A 24,963-nucleotide genomic window follows, 5' to 3' on the forward strand; every position below is an offset into this window, starting at 1 on the left:
AGCTTTTCTTTGTCTGTTTAAACAGTTAAACACACCTGTAACACAAAAGGTGGGGCACGTCATGTGAGAGCTGGGGTAACGCTGGCATGGCTGCAACACGCAGTGAGCCGTTAGCACCTGTTCGCCGCTTAGCGCCTACTAATTAACATAAATTACGTCGCGAATACATAAGTAAATAATATTTAAACATAGCAAGTGTGAAAGTGAGCGACTATGTACCACAAAATCACATCCACTGGTAGAAAATAATGAAAATGAAGAATATATTAACAAAAAGTTTCCGCAGCATTGAACAAGTGCGACTCACCCCTCTCTCCAGACCTCCAGCACGAGGATGCCTGGGCGTGTGCACCCCCAATAATTGCCCCACCGAAACACAACCAAATCATGGAACCAAAAACAAAGGACATGTAAAATTTGGGCAAGTTCATTCAAATATATATATATATATATAAATAAATTTTTTATAACACTGTTACAAACGCGTCTAACTAAAACCAACCCAGTTGCCCTGCTGTGCAGCCTATTTGCGCGGCTGAACACCTTCAACATGAATCTTCCTCACTTACCTCACTTAGGTGTAACTAAGTAGGTAAGCTGCGGGATGTTGCAGTCTCTGACTGTCTGGTTCTAGTTTTAGCTGTAAATGTTTGTTGTGTTGACGTTAGGGTTGAAAATTAATAATTTATGTACTGTATATATTTTAACTGTTACGTAGCGCACACACCCTCTCACACAGTCGCTCAGTCACACACACATGCGCAGACACACACACAAACACACGCACACACTTTAATTAACTTTGTTTAATTTTGGGTGAAAAAAATTGCAAGAACAATAGGTGGTAAAAATGAATAATTGAAAAAAATTAGTTTGACAATAAAAATTTTAAAATTAAAAAGATTTTTTTTTTTTTAGAAATTTGTGTTGAGTATGACAATTCTTGTTCATGCATACTTTGCAGTTCATCATTTCCTATTGCATGCGTTGTCTTCAATAATGCACTTCATGTTCCGAGTTCATAAAAAACTTCTGTAAATAGTTCTTTTACTTGTGTGATCAAAAACTTTATTAGTACAGCGCTTAATCCCATTGGCAGACGTGGTGCCGTCTGGTCTATTTGAATAAGGCAGAATCACGCAGGTGAGTCTCGTGACGACAAACTCGCGCGAGAACTAAACGTTATAACGCTTTAGGTCGCGTTATTCCCGCGTCTATTCCACTCTGACCTTACCTTTAGTTGAAATTTCAATTCGATCAATCAATCGTTCAGTCACCGTCTATTCAGCTGACGTTAGCCGAATAGTTAGTTTGCTGTCTACCACTGGCTATCGAGAATGGAGATGGAAGAGGATTCATTAGACCTGCAAGATGTTGGTAAGAAGAAATGTTCCTGTTCATTTAACTTTATACTAAAGCACATGGTGTTACCAGGTTAGAAAGGAAGTCGTGATTCTTGCAGGTGAAAACCAGCTTCATATTTGTTCAGGTTTCCTCAGGTATGCAGAGATGGGTGACATCCGCAATGTAAAGTTCACTATTTATTAGCTAGTTTAACGCTGAGCAACAGAAATGAAGTCTTTTCTCAAATTTCAACAGAAAATCCTATTTTTACCGCCTGCTGCAATCTGATCTTATTTGCAACGATGAAATTCAGAGAAAAGTTTTCCAGTTTTTAATCGTTGTTTGTTTTTGTTTTTTAAATTTAATTACTAAATTTTTTACCGGTCTTGTCTGCATGTATTCTCATAGTTTAGCCCCATAAAACGGGTCAACCTTTTATGAGATCAATGCTTATTTTAGTCTTGCAGAAAAATATTTTATATATTTTAATGCGTGCATGTGACCATCACCAGTCTTCTCTGAGAGCTAAATTGTCAGTCTTTATTAGAATTTCCTATTGTGAGCCAGCGAGGGAAGTGCTGCACCCCTGTGAGTTAAGGGGGAAAGCAAAAGGAGACAGAGAGAAAACACAAACTAGGTAGTGGACAGACAGGCAGTGCTGTTGGAGTGGAAAAGGTTTAGGCTGGTTTATCATATCTTAGAACTGATACCTTAATACCAGTGTTATAAAACACCAGATTAGTGGAGGTCCTGACAGTATAGAATAGGCCACCAGAGGAAACCAGTGTAGGAGGAAGATAGAGGGCATTAGATTGTGATGTCTGAAGTAGGGCTGCCACAAACCATTATTTTGATAGTCGATTAATCACCCATTATCTTTTTGATTAGTCGACTAATCAGATCATACGTAAATTGAATGTAAAACATACAGCTTATCGCACCAGCATGAAGCTGCTCTTATATAACCATCAATACTTTTCAGCTTTAAGTGTTTAAGGCATATGCTAACTAAAAATAAAGATAATTAAGATGATAGTTGATTAAACCTTTAATGAAATATGCTTGTAGCAACAAACAATTGTTTAACTGCGTAGCATAGAGTGCAAACAGCTGAGTAAAATAAGGAAACGGCACATGCCTAAACAACACAAAAATAAATACTTCAGGTTCATTTTTAGTTTTTTTCTTTCCTTAATTTGTCTTTGGCATCAAACATAGCAACAATGAGGTAGGCACCTGTAACTGAGGAATTATTACAGTTTTGGTCTCACTGACTGACTGAAACATAACGTTAGAAAACATTAGCGTTACCACATTTCCTATTCAAACACATCACTGTTGTAGCGTTACAGAAAACACATGAAATATGTGTGCTAAGGGCGGCAATAATCAAATCGTCATTGCTAATGTTAACGTTTACAGCTATATAAGTAAGTAGTAAGTTAGCTCTCTGTTTACGCTAATATTAGCCGCTAACTACAAAGTTAGCTTACCGAGACGACGGTCCCTCTTCATCGTTGCCACAACCTGCTTCCTTTTCAGGTGCTCGAGCATCGCAGTTGTGCTGCCGTGCAAGGCAACTTCTGTCTGCAGATATTGCATTGCAAACTTTTCTCTTTTGTTTTCGTAAAATGCTCCCACACTTTTGAGGTCCGGTGCTGCCGGTTAGCCATGACACCAGAGCCCCTCTGGTATAACTTCTAGTGACATCACGGCTGGCCCCCATTACCTCTACTGCACAGGTGTGTCAAGGACAGAAAGGCAGGTGCGGCCGTGGAGGTGCCGCAGCAGTTTTGAGAGAAAAACAAAGATTAAAAACAAAACAACGACGCCTCGACTATTAAATTAGTTGTTGACGATTTTAATTGTCGACATAATCGTGACTAGTCAATTAATTGTGGCAGCCGTAGTTTGAAGAGAGATTCATCATATTCTGATGGGACCCAATGGTTCCCAACAATTGGACTCGACAGTGCACATGCATGTGTGATGGAAACCAACGGCCAGATAGGCTACTAGAACCCAACAGGGCCATTCTAGCTGAGTTCCCCCAACCCCGTCAGCCAGGAGCACCCAGAAGCCATCACCCGAAGAGCCACCGACAACCATGTAGAACCATGTTTTTTTAACTGTTTTTCAGAGCGGGCCAAAAGTTTCTGGGCCAAGGAGAATGTGGATCAGGTTTTCACTGGAGTTTTTGAGTATCTGGATAACTTGAAGAACGTCCTGAAGAACAAGACGGCCACGGATAAACGTTGGTTCTTATCTTCCTCTTGTCTTGTTAGCATGCAGATCTGTTTTCCTCTAATGATCAGTCGTTGTGTGTCGATCAGAATACGTTCAGGGCCTCAAGCTGCTGGAGATTGTGGACTCTTATCTTCCTGATTCCCTTCCTGACTCCTCTGTGGTTCAGGACGTCATCGGCTTAGGTAAACTCCAGCAGTATAATCTACGACTAACATTGAGTTTATGAACTGTCCCTGACTTGAGTGACTTGACTGATTTAAATGTGTTTTCAGGTCCAGGTGAGGTCCTGCTGCACGATTCCCTCCAAGGCTCCTCTTCGTCCTGCACCACGCCTCACTCCAACGGGCCGTCCAGCCCTGCAGCGTCGCCTGCAGGTAGAGAGCAGCTGTTGCTGCGACCTCTGACCCCAGTCCAGCTGCACTACCAACCACACACCTGCTGCAAGGTCACACCACACACACACACACACACACACACACACACTTGCCACACCTCAAACCTCCTGACGTAGCGTTCACCCGGATTTTGTGTTCCTGCTTCAGACCTGCCTATCCAATTTACCCAGCATGCATCAGTTAATGCCACTGTTCTGGGGTCAGAACCCATTGAAGATTCCGCTGCTCTGTGGCTTCAAGCGGCTGACGGTGGTGCTGCTGATGTCGCAGGATGGGGATGGCGAGGGGGCGGGGCCTGCTGGCCCCAGCCACGAGGAGGACTGGCACGTCCTGTACAAGGCACCGTGCGGACAAAGCCTGCGCAACTACGACGATGTGATGCACTTCCTGTTGACCACTGACAGCCATGACATCCTGCAGGTCAGCTGATGCCTTCAAGACGGGAAGAAGTTGTGATTGGCTCCTAGCTCGTCGTGATGTCATCAAGTCAGGAAATTGTGTCAGAACTAATGGCGTGTCTCCTGCAGGTGGACTTCTTCACTTTTAACCCACATGTTCAGTTGGACCCCCCAACAGCTGCCGGCCCCAAGTGTCCCGAGCTGGACTTGAGCCGGGGGCTGGAGCCCACGCCGGTTCAGCTGTGTCCTGGGGAGGGCGGGGCCCATCCGCCTGAGTTCCGCTACAGGAAGGATCGCTGGCCACACGGCTGCTTCCTGAGCCGAGGGCTGTTCCGGACCTACTGTGTGTGTACTGACGGCTGCAGAGACGCGCAGCAGTGCCCCTGCGTGTCCTTGACCACAAGAGGGCGCCACTACAGTCATCACAGGCTGGAAGAGCCTGTGCCGACAGGGTGAGACAGAGTGGGACACGTGAGAGGACACCCCTCTACACACACACATACATACACACACACACAGTCAGATGACCAAATGTGTGTGTTTCAGCCTGTATGAATGCGGTCCGTGGTGTGGTTGCGACTGGGCTCGCTGTCAGAACCGGCTGGTCCAGCGGGGGATCAGGGTCCGCCTCCAGGTCTTCAAGACTGATAACTGCATCTGGGGGGTGCGTTGCCGTGACGATCTGGACCGCGGCACGTTCGTGTGCATCTATGCAGGTGAGATGATGTCGAGTCGGGGGGAGGGGGGCTCGTGTTTCGAAAAGGAACGATCGATTTAACGATGAAACATGTTCAGGTGTGGTCCTGCAGAAGGTTCAAAGTCCCACCAACTCCCCCTCCCCAAAGATGACAAGGATGGACCTGCCCTCGGACGATGAAGTGGAGATCGTCACCGAGTGGCTCGTCCCACAGGTGCAGGAGGGGCGGAGCAACATGGTTGAATCCACCTCGACCCCCCTGCATGTCCCCGTGATCCATGGATCAGCTGATGCCGGCGCCGCAACCACGACACCGAAGGACCAGGACAAGGTGTGTCTGGTCCGGGTCACCCGTGGGTTCGGTTTGCAAGATGTTAACGCCACCAATCCTGTTTGTGTCATTCAGAAGGTGTTGGTGGGAGGTCCAGACCCCCCTTCACAACCGGCGGGCGGGTCATGTGACCAGTCTCAGGCTGAGAACAAGAAGCCGGTGGAAGCCGGAGCCGTTAGCAGCACCGAAACAGAGAGCAGCGGCCAGAGGAGTCTAAAGAGAGTGATGAATATCGAGGACGCCGTCATTGTGGACGCCAGCAAGGAGGGAAACGTGAGCCGATTCATAAACGTAAGAGGAAGAGGAGGACACAATTAGATTATGAGATTAAATTCTACACATCATTTGACCTTTGACCCGTGTCTTCTCTACAGCACAGCTGCCAGCCAAACCTGTTCATCCAGCACGTCTTCATCGACTCCCACGACCCCTCCCTCCCCGTCTTCGCCTTCTTCACCAAGCGGTGAGGAAGCCTCGTGTGGAGGAAGTGATGGTGGAAACTGTTGTTTGCCTTCAACTGATTTTGTCGTCTCTCCATCAGTGTCTTGAAGGCCGGCACTGAGCTGACATGGAATTACTCCTCAGACGCAGGGGGTAAACAGGAAATACCGTGTCAGTGCGGCAGCGACAACTGCCGAGGATATTTTGCCGTTGGGAACCTGGATGACATTTATGAGGTGGAGGCTGAACCAAAGTAAACGCCACCAAGTTCACACTTGGACACTGTTCATTAAAGACAATCATATATTTTTGTTCTAATGTTCTGTATGTAACATTTCACTTGTTTTCCTGTTTTTCTAAATAAACAAAGTTGTTTGGAGATTTATTTTGTTTTAATGTGAATGATTGCCATAGCGTTGGTTGTATATTTGTAAAAAAGGCAGTATGTGAAATCAGATTATAGTAAACGTTTTACACTTTAAGATGAGATAAATCTTTATTCATCCCATATTGGGGAAATTTCCACAGCAGTATTAGAGGTAAGTCACAGAGAAATGGAAGAATGGACACTCAACAAATAAGAAACAATTAGCAGGAGAAAAGTATAAAAAGATAAGTAATACACATAAATAGAAATGTGAAGTTTTACATATTAACGACTTACTCCACTGTGTGAAAGAACTACACTACAGTATGAGTAAGTAGTAAGTTAGCTCTGTTTACGCTAATATTAGCCGCTAACTGGGTAGTTAGCGGCTAATATTACCCTGCGCCTAGAAATTCTGTCCATAAAAGTTATGAACAGAATTGGTGACAAAGGGCAGTCTTGGCGGAGTCCAACCCTCACTGGAAACGAATCCAACTTACTGCCGGCAATGTGGACCAAACTCTGACATTGGTCGTACAGGGACCGAACAGCCCTTATCAAGGGATCCGGTACCCCATACTCCCGAAACACCCCCCACAGAAGCCCCCGAGGAACATGGTCGAACGCCTTCTCCAAGTCCACAAAACACATGTAGACTGGTTGGGCGAACTCCCAAGCCCCCACAAGGACCCTGCGGAGGGTGTAGAGCTGGTCCACTATTCCACGGCCAGGACGAAAACCACACTGCTCCTCCTGAATCCTAGATTCGACTTCCTGACGGACCCTCCTCTCCAGAACCCCTGAATAGATCTTGCCAGGGAGGCTGAGGAGTGTGATGCCCCTGTAGTTGGAGCACACCCTCCTGTCCCCCTTCTTAAAAAGGGGGACCACCACCCCAGTCTGCCAATCCAGAGGTACTGTCCCCGATGTCAACGCGATGTTGCAGAGGCGTGTCAACCAGGACAGCCCCACAACATGCAGAGCCTTTAAGAACTCCGGGCGGATCTCATGGGAAGGCGTTTCTGCGGAATTGAGGAGGTCTTCGAAGTATTCTCCTCACCGAGTCACAACGTCCCGAGTTGAGGTCAGCAGTGCCCCATCCCCACTATATACAGTGTGGATGCTGCACTGCTTCCCCCTCCTGAGATGTCTGATGGTGGACCAGAATTTATTCGAAGCCGTCTTGAAGTCGTCATCCAAGGCCTCACCGAACTCCTCCCACGGTGGCATTAACTGATGCATGCTGGGTAAATTAGATAGGCAGGTCTGAAGCAGGAACACAAAATCCGGGTGAACGCTACGTCAGGAGGTTTGAGGTGTGGCAAGTGTGTGTGTGTGTGTGTGTGTGTGTGTGTGTGTGTGTGTGTGTGTGTGTGTGTGTTTGTGGTGTTTTTGCCTCAGCAACCCCCAAAGCTGCATTCCGCTTGGCCAGCCGGTACCCATCAGCTGCTTCAGGAGTCCCACAGGCCAAAAAGGTCTGATAGGACTCCTTCTTCAGCTTGACGGCATCCCTTACCGCTGATGTCCACCAACGGGTTGTGGGGTTGCCGCCACGACAGGCACCGACCACCTTACGGCCGCAGCTGCGGTCGGCCGCCTGGACAATGGAGGCGCGGAACATGGTCCACTGAGACTCAATGTCCCCCGCCTCCCCCGGAACGTGAGTGAAGTTCTGCCTGAGGTGGGAGTTGAAACTCCTTCTGACAGGGGATCCCGCCAGGCGTTCCCATCTCTGGGGTTGAGGTCACCGAGTTAGTTAAAAAGCTCCTCGGTGGCAGGGCCCCTTGGGTGGATGAGATCCGCCCGGAGTTCCTAAAGGCTCTGGATGTTGTGGGGCTGTCCTGGTTGACACGCCTGGGCAACATCGCGTTGACATCGGGGACAGTACTTCTGGATTGGCAGACTGGGGTGGTGGTCCCCCTTTTTAAGAAGGGGGACAGGAGGGTGTGCTCCAACTACAGGGGCATCACACTCCTCAGCCTCCCTGGCAAGGTCTATTCAGGGGTTCTGGAGAGGAAGGTCCGTCGGGAAGTCGAATCTCGGATTCAGGAGGAGCAGTGTGGTTTTCGTCCTGGCCGTGGAACAGTGGACCAGCTCTACACCCTCCGCAGGGTCCTTGAGGGGGCATGGGAGTTCGCCCAACCAGTCTACATGTGTTTTGTGGACTTGGAGAAGGCGTTCGACCGTGTTCCCCGGGAAGTTCTGTGGGGGGTGCTTTGGGAGGATGGGGTACCGGACCCCTTGATAAGGGCTGTTCGGTCCCTGTACGACCAATGTCAGAGTTTGGTCCACATTGCCGGCAGTAAGTCGGATTCGTTTCCAGTGAGGGTTGGACTCCACCAAGGCTGCCCTTTGTCACCGATTCTGTTCATAACTTTTATGGACAGAATTTCTAGGCGCAGCCAAGGCGTTGAGGGTGTCCGGTTTGGTGGCCTCAGTATTGCATCTCTACTTTTTGCAGATGACGTGGTGCTGTTGGCTTCATCAAGTCGTGATCTCCAACTCTCACTGGAGCGGTGTGCAGCCGAGTGTGAAGCGGTTGGGATGAGAATCAGCACCTCCAAATCTGAGACCATGGTCCTCAGTCGGAAAAGGGTGGAGTGCCCTCTCCAGGTTGGGGATGAGATCCTGCCCCAAGTGGAGGAGTTCAAGTATCTTGGGGTCTCGTTCACGAGTGAGGGTACAATAGAACGGGAGATTGACAGGCAGATCGGTGCAGCGTCTGCAGTGATGTGGACTCTGTATCGGTCCGTCGTGGTGAAGAAGGAGCTGAGCCGAAAGGCAAACGAGATCCCGGATACAAGCGGCCGAAATGAGTTTCCTCCGCAGGGTGTCCGGGCTCTCCCTTAGAGATAGGGTGAGAAGTTCGGTCATCCGGGAGGGACTCAGAGTCGAGCCGCTGCTCCTCTGGTCAGGATGCCTCCTGGAAGCCTCCCTGGTGAGGTGATCCAGGCACGTCCTACCGGGAGGAGGCCCCAGGGACGACCCAGGACACGCTGGAGAGACTATGTCTCCCGGCTGGCCTGGGAACGCCTTGGGATTCTCCCGGAGGAGCTGGACGAAGTGGCTAGAGAGAGGGAAGTCTGGGCTTCCCTGCTTAAGCTGCTGCCCCCTCGACCCGACCCCGGATAAGCGGAAGAGAATGGATGGATTGATGGATGGATGGAGGGTCAACAGTCCAGAGCAATGGAGAGTCTGGAAAAGACGTGAAGAAGCATGTACAGGCAGGATGGAACGGGTGGAGGAAAGTGTCAGGTGTGATGTGTGATAGAAGAGTTTCAACTAAAATGAAAGGGAAGGTGTACAAAACTGTGGTGAGACCAGCGATGTTGTTTGGTCCAGAGACAGTGTCACTGAAGAAAGACAGGAGACAGAGCTGGAGGTAGCAGAGATGAAGATGCTGAGGTTCTCTCTGGGAGTGACCAGGAAGGATAGGTTCAGGAATGAGTACATCAGAGGGACAGCACATGTTAGAGGTTTTGGAGATAAAGTCAGAGAGGCCAGACTGAGATGGTTTGGACATGTCCAGAGGAGAGATAGTGAATATATTGGTAGAAGGATGCTGAGTTTTGAACTACCAGGCAGGAGGCCTAGAGGAAGACCAAAGAGGAGGTTTATGGATGTAATGAGGGAGGACATGAAGGTAGTTGGTGTGAGAGAAGAGGATTCAAAGGACAGGGCTAGATGGAGGCAATTGATTCGCTGTGGCGACCCCTGAAGGGAAAAGCCGAAAGGAAAAGAAGATACAGTAAAGCAATTTTTATGTATTAATTACTTCATAAACTGATGTCACAGACTTTTGACATTACTGTTTACTTTTTAATACTGTACTGTAGTTCTTTCACACAGTGGAGTAAGTCGTTAATTTGGAAAACTTCACATTTCTATTTATGTGTATTACTTATCTTTTTATACTTTTCTCCTGCTCATTGTTTATCTTATTTGTTGAGTGTCCATTCTTCCATTTCTCTGTGACTTACCTCTAATACTGCTGTGGAAATTTCCCCAATATGGGATGAATAAAGATTTATCTCATCTGTAGGTGTAAAATGTTTACTATAATCTGATTTCACATAATGCCTTTTTTACAAATATACAACCAACGCTATGGCAATCATTCACATTAAAACAAAATAAATCTCCAAACAACTTTGTTTATTTAGAAAAACAGGAAAACGAGTGAAACGTTACATACAGAACATTAGAACAAAAATATATGATTGTCTTTAATGAACAGTGTCCAAGTGTGAACTTGGTGGCTTTTACTTTGGTTCAGCCTCCATCTCATAAATGTCATACGGGTTCCCAACGGCAAAATGTCCTCGGCAGTCGTCGCTGCCGCACTGACACGGTATTTCCTGTTTGCTCCCTGCGTCTGAGGAGTAATTCCATGTCAGCTCAGTGCCGGCCTTCAAGACACTGATGGAGAGACGACAAAATCAGTTGAAGACAAACAACAGTTTCCACCATCACTTCCTCCACACGAGGCTTCCTCACCGCTTGGTGAAGAAGGCGATGACGGGGAAGGAGGGGTCGTGGGAGTCGATGAAGATGTGCTGGATGAACAGGTTTGGCTGGCAGCTGTGCTGTGGAGAAGAGACGGGTCAAAGGTCAAATGATGTGTAGAATTTAATCTCATAATCTAATTGTGTCCTCCTCTTCCTCTTACGTTTATGAATCGGCTCACGTTTCCCTCCTTGCTGGCGTCCACAATGACGGCGTCCTCGATATTCATCACTCTCTTTAGACTCCTCTGGCTGCTGCTCTCTGTTTCGGTGCTGCTAACGGCTCCGGCTTCCACCGGCTTCTTGTTCTCAGCCTGAGAGTGGTCACATGACCCGCCCGCCGGTGGTGAAGGGGGGTCTGGACCTCCCACCAACACCTTCTGAATGACACAAACAGGATTGGTGGCGTTAACATCTTGTAAACCGAACCCACTGGTGACCCGGACCAGACGCACCTTGTCCTGGTCCTTCGGTGTCGTGGTTGCGGCGCTGGCATCAGCTGATCTCTGGATCACGGGGACATGCAGGGGGGGCGAGGTGGATTCAACCAGGTTGCTCCGCCCCTCCTGCACCTGTGGGACGAGCCACTCGGTGACGATCTCCACTTCGTCGTCCGAGGGCAGGTCCATCCTTGTCATCTTTGGGGAGGGGGGGTTGGTGGGACTTTGAACCTTCTGCAGGACCACACCTGAACATGTTTCATCGTTAAATCGATTGCTCCTTTTTGAAACACGACCCCCCCTCCCCCCGACTCGACATCATCTCACCTGCATAGATGCACACGAATGTGCCGCGGTCCAGATCGTCGCGGCAACGCACCCCCCATCCGCGGTTGTCGGTCTTGAAGACCTGGAGGCGGACCCTGATCCCCCGCTGGACCAGCCGGTTCTGACAGCGAGCCCAGTCGCAACCACACCACGGACCGCATTCATACAGGCTGAAACACACACATTTGGTCATCTGACTGTGTGTGTGTGTATGTATGTGTGTGTGTGGAGGGGTGTCCTCTCACGTGTCCCACTCTGTCTCACCCTGACGGCACAGGCTCTTCCAACCTGTGATGACTGTAATGGCGCCCTCTTGTGGTCAACGAGATGCAGGGGCACTGCTGCGAGTCTCTGCAGCCGTCAGTACACACACAGTAGGTCCGGAACAGCCTTGGGCCTCGGCTCAGGAAGCAGCCGTGTGGCCAGCGATCCTTCCTGTAGCGGAACTCAGGCGGATGGGCCCCGCCCTCCCCAGGACACAGCTGAACCGGCGTGGGCTCCAGCCCCCGGCTCAAGTCCAGCTCGGGACACTTGGGGCCGGCAGCTGTTGGGGGGTCCAACCGAACATGTGGGTTAAAAGTGAAGAAGTCCACCTGCAGGAGACACGCCATTAGTTCTGACACAATTTCCTGACTTGATGACATCACGACGAGCTAGGAGCCAATCACAACTTCTTCCCATCTTGAAGGCATCAGCTGACCTGCAGGATGTCATGGCTGTCTGTGGTCGACAGGAAGTGCATCACATTGTCGTAGTTGCGCAGGCTTTGTCCGCACGGTGCCTTGTACAGGACGTCCCAGTCCTCCTCGTGGCTGGGGCCTGCAGGCCCCGCCCCCTCGCCATCCCCATCCTGCGTCAGCGACATCAGCGGCACCGCCGTCAGCCGCTTGAAGCCACAGAGCAGCGGAATCTTCAATGGGTTCTGACCCCAGAACGGTGGCATGAACTGATGCATGCTGGGTAAATTGGATAGGCAGGTCTGAAGCAGGAACACAAAATCCGGGTGAACGCTACGTCAGGAGGTTTGAGGTGTGGCAAGTGTGTGTGTGTGTGTGTGTGTGTGTGTAGTGTGACCTTGCAGCAGGTGTGCAGTTGGCACTGCAGCTGGACTGGGGTCAGAGGTCGCAGCAGCAGCTGCTCTCTACCTGCAGGCGATGCTGCAGGGCTGGACGGCCCGTTGGAGTGAGGCGTGGTGCAGGACGAAGAGGAGCCTTGGAGGGAATCGTGCAGCAGGACCTCACCTGGACCTGAAAACACATTTAAATCAGTCAAGTCACTCAAGTCAGGGACAGTTCATAAACTCAATGTTAGCTTTAGATTATACTGCTGGAGTTTACCTAAGCCGATGACGACCTGAACCACAGAGGAGTCAGGAGGGGAATCAGGAAGATAAGAGTCCACAATCTCCAGCAGCTTGAGGCCCTGAACGTATTCTGATCGACACACAACGACTGATCATTAGAGGAAAACAGATCTGCATGCTAACAAGACAAGAGGAAGATAAGAACCAACGTTTATCCGTGGCCGTCTTGTTCTTCAGGACGTTCTTCAAGTTATCCAGATACTCAAAAACTCCAGTGAAAACCTGATCCACATTCTCCTTGGCCCAGAAACTTTTGGCCCGCTCTGAAAAACAGTTAAAAAAACATGGTTCTACATGGTTGTCGGTGGCTCTTCGGGTGATGGCTTCTGGGTGCTCCTGGCTGACGGGGTTGGGGGAACTCAGCTAGAATGGCCCTGTTGGGTTCTAGTAGCCTATCTGGCCGTTGGTTTCCATCAAACATGCATGTTGGCTCAGGGTTTACCAGCTACTGTCGAGTCCAATTGTTGAGAACAATTGGGTCCCGTCAGAATATGATGAGTCTCTCTTCAGACATCACAATCTAATGCCCTCTATCTTCCTCCTACACTGGTTTCCTCTGGTGGCCTATTCTATAATGTCAGGACCTCCACTAATCTGGTGTTTTATAACACTGGTATTAAGGTATCAGTTCTAAGATATGATAAAACAGCCTAAACCTTTTCCACTCCACCAGCACTGCCTGTCTATCCACTACCTAGTTTGTGTTTTCTCGCTGTCTCCTTTTGCTTTCCCCCTTAACTCACAGGGGTGCAGCACTTCCCTCTCTGGCTCACAATAGGAAATTCTAATAAAGACTGACAATTTAGCTCTCAGAGAGGACTGGTGATGGTCACATGCACGCATTAAAATATATAAAAGATTTTTCTGCAAGACTAAAATAAGCATTGATCTCATAAAAGGTTGACCCCTTTTATGGGGCTAAACTATGAGAATACATGCAGACAAGACCGGGGAAAAAATGAGTAATTAAATTTAAAAAAGAAAAAAAAACAACGATTAAAAACTGGAAAACTTTTCTCTGAATTTCATCGTTGCAAATAAGATCAGATTGCAGCAGGCGGTAATAATAGGACTTTCTGTTGAAATTTGAGAAAAGACTTCATTTCTGTTGCTCAGCGTTAAACTAGCTAATAAATAGTGAACTTTACATTGCGGACGTCATCCATCTCTGCATACCTGAGGAAACCTGAACAAATATGAAGCTGGTTTTCACCTGCAAGAATCACGACTTCCTTTCTAACCTGGTAACACCATGTGCTTTAGTATAAAGTTAAATGAACAGGAACATTTCTTCTTACCAACATCTTGCAGGTCTAATGAATCCTCTTCCATCTCCATTCTCGATAGCCAGTGGTAGACAGCAAACTAACTATTCGGCTAACGTCAGCTGAACAGACGGTGACTGAACGATTGATTGATCGAATTGAAATTTCAACTAAAGGTAAGGTCAGAGTGGAATAGACGCGGGAATAACGCGACCTAAAGCGTTATAACGTTTAGTTCTCGCGCGAGTTTGTCGTCACGAGACTCACCTGCGTGATTCTGCCTTATTCAAATAGACCAGACGGCACCACGTCTGCCAATGGGATTAAGCGCTGTACTAATAAAGGTTGATTGATTGATTGATAAAGGGGTACAGCACGACAGCGCCCGGCTGGAAGTTAGCATTTAGGGTTTAATTCATTCAGCTGCCGACTTCTGAGGAAGAAAACTATGCTAAATTTGTCAAAAAACAACATCAATACTAGCAGGAGTAATTTCTAAAATGGAATTATAGGTTTATTGGGAAAATATGTTGACATAATACCCAAAATTAGAGTTAAAATCCCCACGATAGACTCGAACGAACTGGTTTACAGCGTGTTAATATTTTCCTAAGCGGCCACCGTAGATTATTTTCAGGGTAAATCAAACCCTGAATTTTGTATTCCAGGCCTTTTTTCTAACGTTGAGTGCATATCAGTGTTGCAAGAAAAGAAAAAACAAAATATAATTGATTGGAGATTCCCATTTTAATCACTGTACTGTAAGTTCACTAATGTTTGTTGAGCTTTAAAAGGATCAGGTGGCTTAGCGGTGTTTATGTCTGACAGGCAACTCTCAGGGAAAACATCCACGGAAGCGTTTTTTGACTTGACCCTCGTCGGCCACCATCCTACTGGGTTGCGTAAACAAACTTCCTCAAGTTTATAACAACAGTATATAAATTATGGTGCGATAGAGATATATCTGTGAAATAAATTTATGTTGTGTCCGCTTTTGAATGAGCAGCTATTTGCTAGCAGCTAACGTTAGCCACTACCTCGGTGGTTTTGTAACATGAACTTATGTAAGTCTCTGAGGGATCATTAAGACAGAACCTGCTGCTGATCAACCTGCTGGAGCGAAGGTGAAACACTCGAATAAAACCAAATGATTATGAAATTATATCAATTATGATCACAACGTTTTAATATTTAAACTGTTTAGAGATGTTTACCATCCCTTTGTGCTTTGTCTCACACTTTGTGCTGCACTGCCTGTGTTGTACTGCCTGTGTTGTACTGCCTGTGTTGTACTGCCCGTGTTGTACTGCCTGTGTTGTACTGCCTGTGTTGTACTGCCTGTTGTACTGCCTGTTGTACTGCCTATTTACCGTGGCTCAGAGAGGACTGCAATCTCATCTGTGCTGTATGTCGTGCATATATGGTACACTTAACAATAAAGCTGCCTTTGACTAGACTGTTTAAAACCCTGATGATCTGCTTTGTGTTAGTACCCCTCAGGTGAGATGGCTCAGGTGTGGCGGGCGGTCAGCGAGGCGCTGTGGGCAATGTGTGCGGCTGACTCCATGTCCATGCCGGTCCACTGGTACTACAACATCAGCGACATCAGAAGGGACTACGGAGGTTGGATATCAGGCTTCAACTCGCCCAGAGACAAACACCCATCTAGCATTCTGAGCCTCTCCAACACAGGTGGGAACACGGCGGAGAGTAAAATCACCAGACGTCCAATGTGTAATAATTTATGATCCACGTTCATATTTGTTCTGCTCTTCAGCCGGCAGCGGACGAACCGCCTGGTCGTCTGGCAACCAGCAGGCGGACGTGGTTGGAAAAGTGATTCTCCACAATAAACTGCCCCTGTGGAAGTCGTCTGGAGGCTCGATCCATTACCACCAAGGTGCTGCTGACGGGCTGAGGGCTGATGGAGCCCAGGATGCTGATGTCCATCACCCTCCTGATGAAGGACTGTGTGTCTGTGGTCTCCAGGTCTTCACTCCGGTGACAACACCCTGAACCTCCTCTGTTCTCTCCGGGCAGCCAGGACTCTTGTCTCGGGCGGTTTCTCTGACGTCTCTCAGTCGGACGCCCGAGCCACCGTGCTGTCGGATTACGTCCAGTTTCTGACCACACCCGGCTCGCACAACGACACCTACGCTGAGTCCTGCCACCGCTCCTTCTTTGCAGACTGGCAGGAGAGCAGGCCAACATCGCCCCGTCAGGCAAAACAAACGCACCCCGGCGGAACTGCGGCCGCTCGCATCAGTTGCTGTTCTGACTGTTTGTGCTTGTTTTGCAGGTACTAGCATTTGCAGAAAAACGTTCCAAACAGAAGCTGAGCTCACCGTCCGCCGACAGCCAGCTGGACGCCATCGGATGCCTTCCCACGGTCCTCCCTTTCATCCTGCTGTCGTCTTCAGCCAATGAGGAGCAAGCTGTAGGTGGCTTGAAATGTATTTCTAAAGAATTTCTAAACATTGAGGTGAAATCCGTCCTCCTGTGTCGTCAGGTTTCAGCTGCGGTGGAGTTTGTGAAGCTCACTCACCCCCATCCAAAGGTGCCCGAGTACGTCTCCGTTTACAGCCGGGCGATGCACGCCGTGCTGGGCGGGGCCGACGTCCGCCGGCAGGCTGAGGAGGCTCTGCGGAGGCTGGGTACCTGGGACAGCTGCCGGAGCTTCAGCCGCCAGGCCGCCAGGTGGGAATGCCTGAAGCCTGACTGGAGCTAATGACATCATGACCTCTGATGGACTCTGTGTGTCTCTGATCCAGGTGTCCGGCGTCCTTCGAGGAGCGGCTAAGGGTCCACCAGAGCGCGGTGAACCACCTGGGTCTGGCTTGCTACACTAAAGGTTTGCATCTCGTCTCATTGTAGATGTGTATTGACCCCCCCGTAGGCAGTGATCACTAACATGTGACCCGTCTGGACCGACAGGAGCGATGACCAGTTTGTTCTACCTGGCTCACGAGTTTCACGACGACCCCAGAGGAGGAATTCTGGCCAACACCAACTGTGGAGGTTCACTCTGAAGTTCAAACGTCTTCACTGGACTGTCAGACGTCTGTAGTTCCGTCTGGTGTTGGTCTGTCTGGAAACACCTTGTGTTTGTGTTGCAGGTGAGAACTGTAACCGCGGGGCGGCGCTGGGGGCCCTGCTGGGGGCCGGGGGGTCGTACAGCGGAGCCTTCATCCCGCAGGAGTGGAAAGAGGAGCTGAGGGACGCCCAGGAGTTCATCCCTGACATCCTGAAGGAGATGAATGTCGTCCTCTAGTGGAGCTTAGCAGAACTGCAGGAATAAAACTTAAAGCACCCACCCAAAATTCAAGTGGACTTGAAAATATTATAATCTTTCTTAGTTTCCTTTGTGTTGATATATGATTGATGATCTTAATTATGTAAAAACCGATCAATAATTGATCCATGTACTCTAGTTTTATTTAAGAATGAATCTTGATTGTGTTGATATATGATTGATGATCTTAATTATGTAAAAACCGATCAATAATTGATCAATGTACTCTAGTTTTATTTAAGAATGAATCTTGATTTGGCGCTGAAATAAAAAAATAAGTGTCTTCTGATAAAAACTGTTTTAATGTTTTGTCTATTTGTTTTTAGAGGTATTTAATTCCATGACTTATTAAACTCATCCCAACATGAAGCTTAATTTGTCTTCATGTTTTTCTTTTAGTTTAAAAAAAAACTGGTCTTGTGTTTGATGGAGTGACGTGGAGATTTGAGACCTCGAGTCGTTCTAGTTTTTTCTCTAAATTTCACATAGGTGTGGTTGTTGTCAGCCTGTTAGTGTCTATCAGGCTAGAAATAGAGTATAAACTATACTCTGTTGATGCTGTTGAGTCTTGAGGAACAGTCAAATCGAACGGTTTTGTGAGGACGGGGCTGCAGTCAGAGCGTGGCTCATGTTGTTTGTGAGCAGAGACGTTTTTGTCTTTCTGACCTTTGAACAGTTCAGATTAAACATGGCATCCACCAGCAGCGACACGACGCACCTCTTCTTCCTACGACTCCTCATCGCTTCTATCCCAGCATGCACTGGGCTTCCTAGAGGTCAGTCCCATCTTTCTTCTCCTTATGTGTTTCTTTGTTTTAGTCTTCTTTGGTTTCATCCAGTGTAGAGGACCAGACTTGTAGTGGAGTCTGTCAGTGCTATAGGAAACAGTACCTCAGTTACGTTTAGTTCGACCTGAAGTGAGTCAGACGGAGTGTTTACCTTCTCCATTAAAGGTTTTAAGTCACAATAAAGGGCGATGAGCTGGTTATCTCAGGATGCTGTTTGAAGTTTGATTGTCTCTAAAATCCAGGAGAAGTATTTCTGAGCAAACCCGAGGCCAATGTCGTCCTCCATCGCACCCGTCGGGCTAACTACCTGTTTGAGGAGCTGAAGCGAGGCAACCTGGAGCGGGAGTGCCACGAGGAGAAATGCTCCTACGAGGAGGCCAGGGAGATCTTCGCACTGCCTCAGCAGCTGGTCGGTCCAGAACCAACATCAGCCCACACTTTATAGTTGTCCATGATTCTGTTGTTGATTTGAATCTTTCTTCCTGCAGGAAGCCTTCTGGAGGAAGTACACAGGTCGGAGATGACCTTAAATGTTTCTGATCTCTGAAACATTTTTCATAAATTCCTTCATTCTGTTTAAATTCGGTGCTTCTAAACTTTTTGTGACTTCCTGTTTAAAGCGGTGGATCATTGCCTGTCGTCTCCCTGCAAAAACGGGGCGACATGCACCCGCCACGACGAATTATACACCTGCAAATGTGCACCTGGTTTCCATGGACACCACTGCGATAAAGGTACGTGAACATCCAGAACATTTCTACGATCGTTAGTGGTGACCAATGAAGTTTGCGTCTGTCTGTGCAGCACGTCGGACCTCCAATGGTTGTCGCTATAGAAACGGAGGATGTGAGCATTTCTGCAGAGAGTTTCCAGATCGTTCCCACGTGTGTTTCTGTGCTCCGGGCTACAGTCTTCATCGGGACAATAGCACCTGCCTGCCTCAAGGTCAGAGTTCTTTAACTTCTGGTTAGAGTAGAGTAGAGTAGAACTTGATTGAGCCCTTAAGGAGGTTCCGGCAGGGAAATTAACTTGTCTGTCGCACTACACACAGCACAGTGAGTACACAAAAACACAGAAAAAGCACACAGAAAGTAGCACCAGCACATAGAAAGCAGTACCGACACCAAATAGAGTAACAAATAACATACGAAGAATATACAAATAGAAAGGCATAAATAGGCATAGGAATAAAAAGGCATAAATAAACAGGCATGGGTAGAGTGAAGTGTCTATGGTGCTTGCATTGTTTTTGGTGCATTACGTGTAAAATCCCCCAGCTGTGGTGTGGACTCTCTTCTTCAAGCTCGTAGAAACGACACAAACCTGAGAAAAAGATGAAACCCCTCTGAGGACCCCCAACATAGAGATAGACCTTAAATTAATGTTAATTTACCTCCAGAATAACCACTTTGTTGATGTAAGTGTGATCTCTGTGCTGCAGGCGCTGTGGCCTGCGGACGACCTCAGATACTCTTTGCCCCCAGGGTGATTAATGGGCAGATCTGCCCCAAAGGACACTGCCCATGGCAGGCAAGTTTCTGGACATGTGTTTAGGTTTAAACCTGTGTCGATTGATCTAATCCTGACCTCCCTGCTCAGGCCCTGATAACCGAAAATCATGTTTACATCTGCGGGGCGATCGTCCTTTCAAATGAGTGGGTTTTAACGGCAGCCCACTGTGTGTGGGGGAAACCCACCAACGTCTTCCATGTCACTGTCGGTGAGTCACCGTTGGTGTTTCATAGTATATTGGGGCGACTTCATGCTCATCAAAGGTTCCTGTGAAGGTGAACATGACCGACAGATGGTGGAGAAAACAGAGCAGGAGCGCCGCGTGATCAAAGTGATCGTCCACCCCGGCTACAACAAATCCAGCTCCGACAAAGACCTGGCTATCCTGAAGCTGCATCGCCCAGTGAAGCTGGGCCAGTACGTCGTTCCCATCTGTCTCCCAGCCAAGAACAGCACCTTCATCCGGACAATGAGTGGCATCCGCTACGCCACCGTGTCCGGCTGGGGCCGCCTGTCGCGTTTCGGGCCCCCGGCTCGATACCTCCAGCGGCTGGTGCTGCCCAGAGTCCCCCAGCAGGAGTGCCGCCTCCACACCAAGCTGAACATCACCAGGAACATGCTCTGCGCCGGCATGAGGAACGGCGGCCAGGACGCCTGCGAGGGCGACAGCGGCGGCCCGTTGGTGACGCGCTACAAGAAGACCTGGTTCCTGACGGGCGTGGTCAGCTGGGGGAAAGGCTGCGCCAACGAGAACCTGTACGGCGTCTACACCAGGGTCAGCAACTTCCTGAGCTGGATCGAGAACATCACGTCCACAATCTGAATGGGAGGGAGCGCCAAAGCAGAACGTTAGCTTACAGTGTACAGCCAATGCTATTATTATTAACAATAACCATAAAGGTTCAGTGAAATTTGCTCATGATATTGCAACTGAAACTTTGATTTGCGCTTCAGACTAGTAAAGCTGGGGCTCATGGGTATTGTAGTGTTTTGAACCTTCTGCCTATGTCTGATGTATGTGTGTTCTTCATCTGTCACGGTGAAGTGAAATGGGTTTGGCTTTGTTGATGTGAAACAAATAAAAACACAACTTGGTTTTCTGAAACTTGATTTTTATCATCCTTAAACATTTTTTATGGCTCCCCAAAAGGATTTTGGAAATCTGTCAGGCAGTTTCCACATAAGCAAGCTAATGATCGAGCTAACCGACAATCTAGTGAGCATTTAATGGATATGAACAATAATAAAGAGTTGGAAATGCGCTAAAAATTAACGCAACACATGAGAAGCAAATTTATGAAGCAGGTTAATTGTTTGCAGGAGCTAATGAAGGTTTAACAGGCCACATTTCGTCAGATCAAGTGTTTCTGTGGGGATCATGTGATCAGAGGGGGGCGGGGGGGTTCAGACTTTGCACCTGTGGATCCACAAAGAAGCAGCACAGATCCCAACAGATGAAGTCAACTATGTGGCAGAGAGTCTTCGTCGCCTTCGTCTTCAGCTTCTCCAGCTGTGAGGCAGCGTCAGGTGAGGCCGGTCCAACAGAACGCAAATAGAACTTCAGTCCAAATCAGTCAGATCTCGAGAATCGTTTGTCTTCCACATGTCAGCAAGTTACTGAGATTGAGTCCACACAATCTGAGAGTAAGGCTAATGCTAGCATGCTAACAGGTATAAAGCAGAAGTTCAGACGGTACAGATCATCGTTTTCAGCCAGCCTGGAAATTTAAAGAAGTTTGTCAAATTATCTGAAGTGCAAAAGTCTCCAAATGTTAGACTTTTCCAGGACGTCACACTTCGTGATCACAGCCAGTCAATATTTTTGGTCATCTTCCTTTGATTTCACTGTTCCCACATCAGATTGATCTGATTATTATCTGATGAATGATTTGGTCTGATGATGAAGGTTGAAAGTGGTCTGATTGGCTGAAGCACACCGAGCTGGTTGAGTAGGTACCAGAAGTTGGCAGGAAGCTGTCAAGATGGTACTATTGGATCTCAAATGACTTGTTAAACTCTTCTTCGTGTCTTCCTGTCTTTAGTCTTCCTGGATCCAGAACGTGCCCATGGCATTCTGGTCCGTACTCGCAGGTTTAACTCGGGCTGGATGGAGGAGCTCCAGATGGGAGATCTGAAGAGGGAGTGTCTGGAGGAGAAATGCAGCTACGAGGAGGCTCGCGAGGTGTTCGAACACGACGAGACGACAGTGAGAACCGATTTTCTTTGTTTATGGTGAAACAAACGACAAATTCTTTCAGAACAATTAACATCAGTGCTTTTGTGTTCTCAGAAAGAATTCTGGAAAACATACAACCGTAAGTACCAGCAGGTTTTTCATCTCACACCTAATGACCTCTCTGAGGAACATACTAGCTGCTAACCAAGGGCTAACGAACTACACCTAATTCAGAGGTGCTGCTGTTGCTTTAGACATATATAAGGTGTATAGATATCAGACATGCATGTGCTGAAACCAGATCTGATCCCCTCCTGCAGTCCCAGACAGCTGTGAGTCGAACCCTTGTCTGAACGGCGGCAGCTGCTTCACCCAGGGTTCCTCCTACGCCTGCTACTGCACGCTACAGTTCAGCGGCGTCAACTGTGAGCTTGGTGAGCAAAACACACAAAAACACCTGCACCAGACAGCACAGTGTGGACGTCACACAAACCTACCGGTTGATGAAAACACTTCAGTCATAAATATGTTATTGGTTTTTAGATTACCTGGTCGTCCCCAACACCTGTCTGTTAGAGAACGGAGGCTGTGACCATTTTTGTGATGAAGAGGAAGGAGGACGGAAGTTGAACTGCTCATGTACAGATGGTTACTTCCTGGATGTTGATGGACACAGCTGTGTAGCAGAAGGTGGAAGACTGTTTAAATGACAAAAATATGTTATACTGGGGCAAACTGGGACAGTTTAGGTACTGATAAATGTTGTATAACAGTGGTTCCAGTATTGATCCCTACGGACATTTAATTTATATTCTACTGGTTCAATGACAAAATTTGAATTGACGTTGACTTTTTTCATTGTTTCAGAGCCAATAGCCTGTGGTATGGTTCCCGTCCTACAGGGAGAAAACCAAAGCCAGCAGCCCGACTCTCGAGGACGAATTGTCGGGGGCACGGAATGCCCCAAAGGTGAATGCCCCTGGCAGGTACGCTGAGGTTAAAGACAGGTTAATGTTTACATTGGAACTTCTGTCTGGTCATCAGAACATTTAAGAAAAACAATTTTTTTAATGTAATGATTAAGACTGTGATTAATATGAATCTTTTTTTGTTGAAAGAATGGAAATTTTTAAAAAACAAAAAAATAAAGAAATGGTTTCCTGTCCTTAGAAGCGTTCTGTTTCTTAAGGTTTTGTTGGTGTACAAAGGCAAAGGTTTCTGTGGAGGAGTTATTTATAAGCCAACGTGGATCCTGACCGCAACCCACTGCCTGGAGGACACTGACGTCCAGTTCCTGGAGGTGGTCGCAGGTATGAATCCCCTCTACCTGCTACAATGGTCAGGTGCTTTACATCATTAAAGACGGTAATCTAAACTAAACATTAGTGAAACTATAATTCCGTATTACCTGAGCTGACTCAGTTTACCCTGGTCTTTGTATGCCAGGTGAACACAACACTGAGGTGGATGAAGGCACAGAGCAGCTCATCCAGGTTGCTGAGATCTTCACACATGAAAACTACGTGGTAACCAACGCCGACAATGACATCGCCCTCCTTCGCCTGGCGTCACCCATCGTCTACACCCAATATGCGGTTCCGGCCTGCCTGCCGGTGCGTACGCTCGCTGAACGCGTCCTCTGGGCCGTCAACCTGCATACGGTCTGCGGCTGGGGGAAGAGGAGTGAGAATGGGCCGACCTCACACCTCCTGCGGCGCCTGAAAATACCCCGAATCCGGACGCAGCAGTGTGTGGAGGAGAGCGGCGTCAAGCTCACAGACAACATGTTCTGTGCCGGATTCATCGAGGGCCGGCAGGACTCGTGTAAAGGCGACAGCGGTGGCCCCCTGGTGACGATGTACAAGAAGACGGCGTTCCTGCTGGGGATTGTCAGCTGGGGGAAGGGCTGCGCCCGACCGGGCAACTACGGCATCTACACCCGAGTGTCCAACTATCTGGAGTGGATCCACAACCGGACAGCAACGCAAGACCTCCTGACCAATACGACAGAGGCTTCCTCACACAGCCAGACCTCCTGAGAGTTAAAACATAAATGCAAACATATAGCGTCGTGTTTAGGGTTCTAATTGACCCAACTAGTCTTCATTATGTAGACTTACGATGGGTGTCAAACAAGATTTTAAAACTGCCGGCAGCAAAATTGAAAAAAATAAAATAAAATATTAAAATAAGTTTTGAACTCATTTAAATATAAGTTTCCATTCAGTTTCAATGCTGAAAAGACATTTACTGGTTTAATTTTGAAGGCAGGGCGGCACGGTGGCGCAGTGGTTAGCGCTGCCACCTCACAACACAACGGACTCGGGTTCGAGTCCAGCTCTATGCGGAGTTTGCATGCTCTCCCCGTGTCTGCATGGGTTCTCACCAGGTTCTCCGGCTTCCTCCCACCTCCAAAAGCATGTGCTTCAGGTTGATTGGCCGTTCCAAATTGCCCGTAGGAATGAGTGTGTGTGTGTGTGTGCATGGTTGTATGTCCTTGTGTGTGGCATCGTGCCCGGAGTGTCCCCCGCCTCACGCCCTATTCCGCCGAGATAGGCTCCGGCTCCCCGTGACCCGCTGCAGTGGATATAGCGGTGGTAATATGAAGATGAATCTGAATTTTGAAGGCACTTTTGTATTATTTTTGTGTTAGTTTATGATCTACTTTCATTATATATTATATTAATGTGAACATTTGTCCTGCTGGGGAAATGATAACTGTATGATTATATCATTTAAGACTTTATGCTAACGCAAAATCTGCTAGTTGTGGACATTTAAATTCAATAAATTGTTGATCTTCATGTGTTGTACTGTGTGTATACGATAATAAACTACCCATAAGTGGGTTTGGGACTGCTGGGCGTTGGTTATTTTGCCATTATGACCTTTATTTAAGGTAAAGATCACCGGATTCAGATGATCCTTTAGTTTTGCAGCAAATAAACAAATTTTGTGTGTCTGCATGCTCACACAGATTTAAGTCTATTTGCAAATTATGCAAGAGTGTGTGTTGCATTGATTTCATCATTCATGTACACAATCTGTTCATGCAGTCCAGGGTCCTCTCTGTGC

At 47.8% G+C, this 24,963-nt stretch overlaps 5 protein-coding genes across 8 annotated transcripts; 4 read left to right on the plus strand and 1 right to left on the minus strand.

The window, feature by feature from the left end:
* Positions 1-1,337: 1,337 nt before the first annotated feature.
* LOC137591684 (histone-lysine N-methyltransferase SETDB2-like) lies at positions 1,338-6,110 on the plus strand. Its single transcript, XM_068309820.1, has 10 exons — positions 1,338-1,377; positions 3,485-3,598; positions 3,678-3,773; positions 3,864-4,036; positions 4,134-4,406; positions 4,514-4,836; positions 4,931-5,100; positions 5,180-5,703; positions 5,787-5,875; positions 5,954-6,110. Exons 1-10 carry the CDS (start codon positions 1,338-1,340, stop codon positions 6,108-6,110), a joined length of 1,959 nt encoding a protein of 652 aa, XP_068165921.1.
* Positions 6,111-10,397: 4,287 nt separating this feature from the next.
* Positions 10,398-14,717, minus strand: LOC137591496 (histone-lysine N-methyltransferase SETDB2-like). Of its 3 annotated transcripts, none has more exons than XM_068309538.1 (11): positions 14,154-14,717; positions 13,005-13,118; positions 12,830-12,925; positions 12,567-12,739; positions 12,193-12,471; positions 11,757-12,085; positions 11,493-11,662; positions 11,181-11,413; positions 10,890-11,102; positions 10,718-10,806; positions 10,398-10,639 (listed from the first exon to the last, which is right to left on the minus strand). In XM_068309538.1, exons 1-11 carry the CDS (start codon positions 14,191-14,193, stop codon positions 10,483-10,485), a joined length of 1,893 nt encoding a protein of 630 aa, XP_068165639.1. In that variant the 5' UTR covers positions 14,194-14,717; the 3' UTR covers positions 10,398-10,482. The 3 variants fall into 3 exon arrangements, with proteins under 3 accessions (XP_068165639.1, XP_068165638.1, XP_068165641.1); XM_068309537.1 differs by having other exon boundaries at positions 10,890-11,105; XM_068309540.1 differs by having other exon boundaries at positions 10,467-10,639; positions 10,718-10,801; positions 10,890-11,105.
* Positions 14,718-15,001: 284 nt separating this feature from the next.
* LOC137591471 (uncharacterized) lies at positions 15,002-17,775 on the plus strand. Of its 2 annotated transcripts, none has more exons than XM_068309495.1 (9): positions 15,002-15,244; positions 15,611-15,812; positions 15,898-16,020; positions 16,110-16,342; positions 16,420-16,557; positions 16,630-16,817; positions 16,892-16,971; positions 17,055-17,138; positions 17,237-17,775. In XM_068309495.1, the coding sequence occupies exons 2-9, from the start codon at positions 15,626-15,628 to the stop codon at positions 17,389-17,391; spliced, it is 1,188 nt and encodes a 395-aa protein (XP_068165596.1). In that variant the 5' UTR covers positions 15,002-15,244; positions 15,611-15,625; the 3' UTR covers positions 17,392-17,775. The 2 variants fall into 2 exon arrangements, with proteins under 2 accessions (XP_068165596.1, XP_068165597.1); XM_068309496.1 differs by having other exon boundaries at positions 15,621-15,812.
* A 249-nt stretch (positions 17,776-18,024) lies between these two features.
* f7l (coagulation factor VII, like) lies at positions 18,025-20,817 on the plus strand. The gene is made up of 8 exons (XM_068309579.1): positions 18,025-18,188; positions 18,443-18,609; positions 18,689-18,713; positions 18,821-18,934; positions 19,005-19,145; positions 19,642-19,730; positions 19,800-19,920; positions 19,988-20,817. Exons 1-8 carry the CDS (start codon positions 18,041-18,043, stop codon positions 20,533-20,535), a joined length of 1,353 nt encoding a protein of 450 aa, XP_068165680.1. The 5' UTR covers positions 18,025-18,040; the 3' UTR covers positions 20,536-20,817.
* A 326-nt stretch (positions 20,818-21,143) lies between these two features.
* f7 (coagulation factor VII) lies at positions 21,144-24,744 on the plus strand. The gene is made up of 8 exons (XM_068309561.1): positions 21,144-21,239; positions 21,755-21,918; positions 22,003-22,027; positions 22,209-22,322; positions 22,432-22,578; positions 22,756-22,874; positions 23,078-23,198; positions 23,335-24,744. The coding sequence occupies exons 1-8, from the start codon at positions 21,167-21,169 to the stop codon at positions 23,925-23,927; spliced, it is 1,356 nt and encodes a 451-aa protein (XP_068165662.1). The 5' UTR covers positions 21,144-21,166; the 3' UTR covers positions 23,928-24,744.
* The last annotated feature ends 219 nt before the right edge of the window (positions 24,745-24,963 follow it).

This window comes from Antennarius striatus, chromosome 24, assembly GCF_040054535.1.
Source record: "Antennarius striatus isolate MH-2024 chromosome 24, ASM4005453v1, whole genome shotgun sequence".
NCBI lineage: Eukaryota > Metazoa > Chordata > Actinopteri > Lophiiformes > Antennariidae > Antennarius > Antennarius striatus.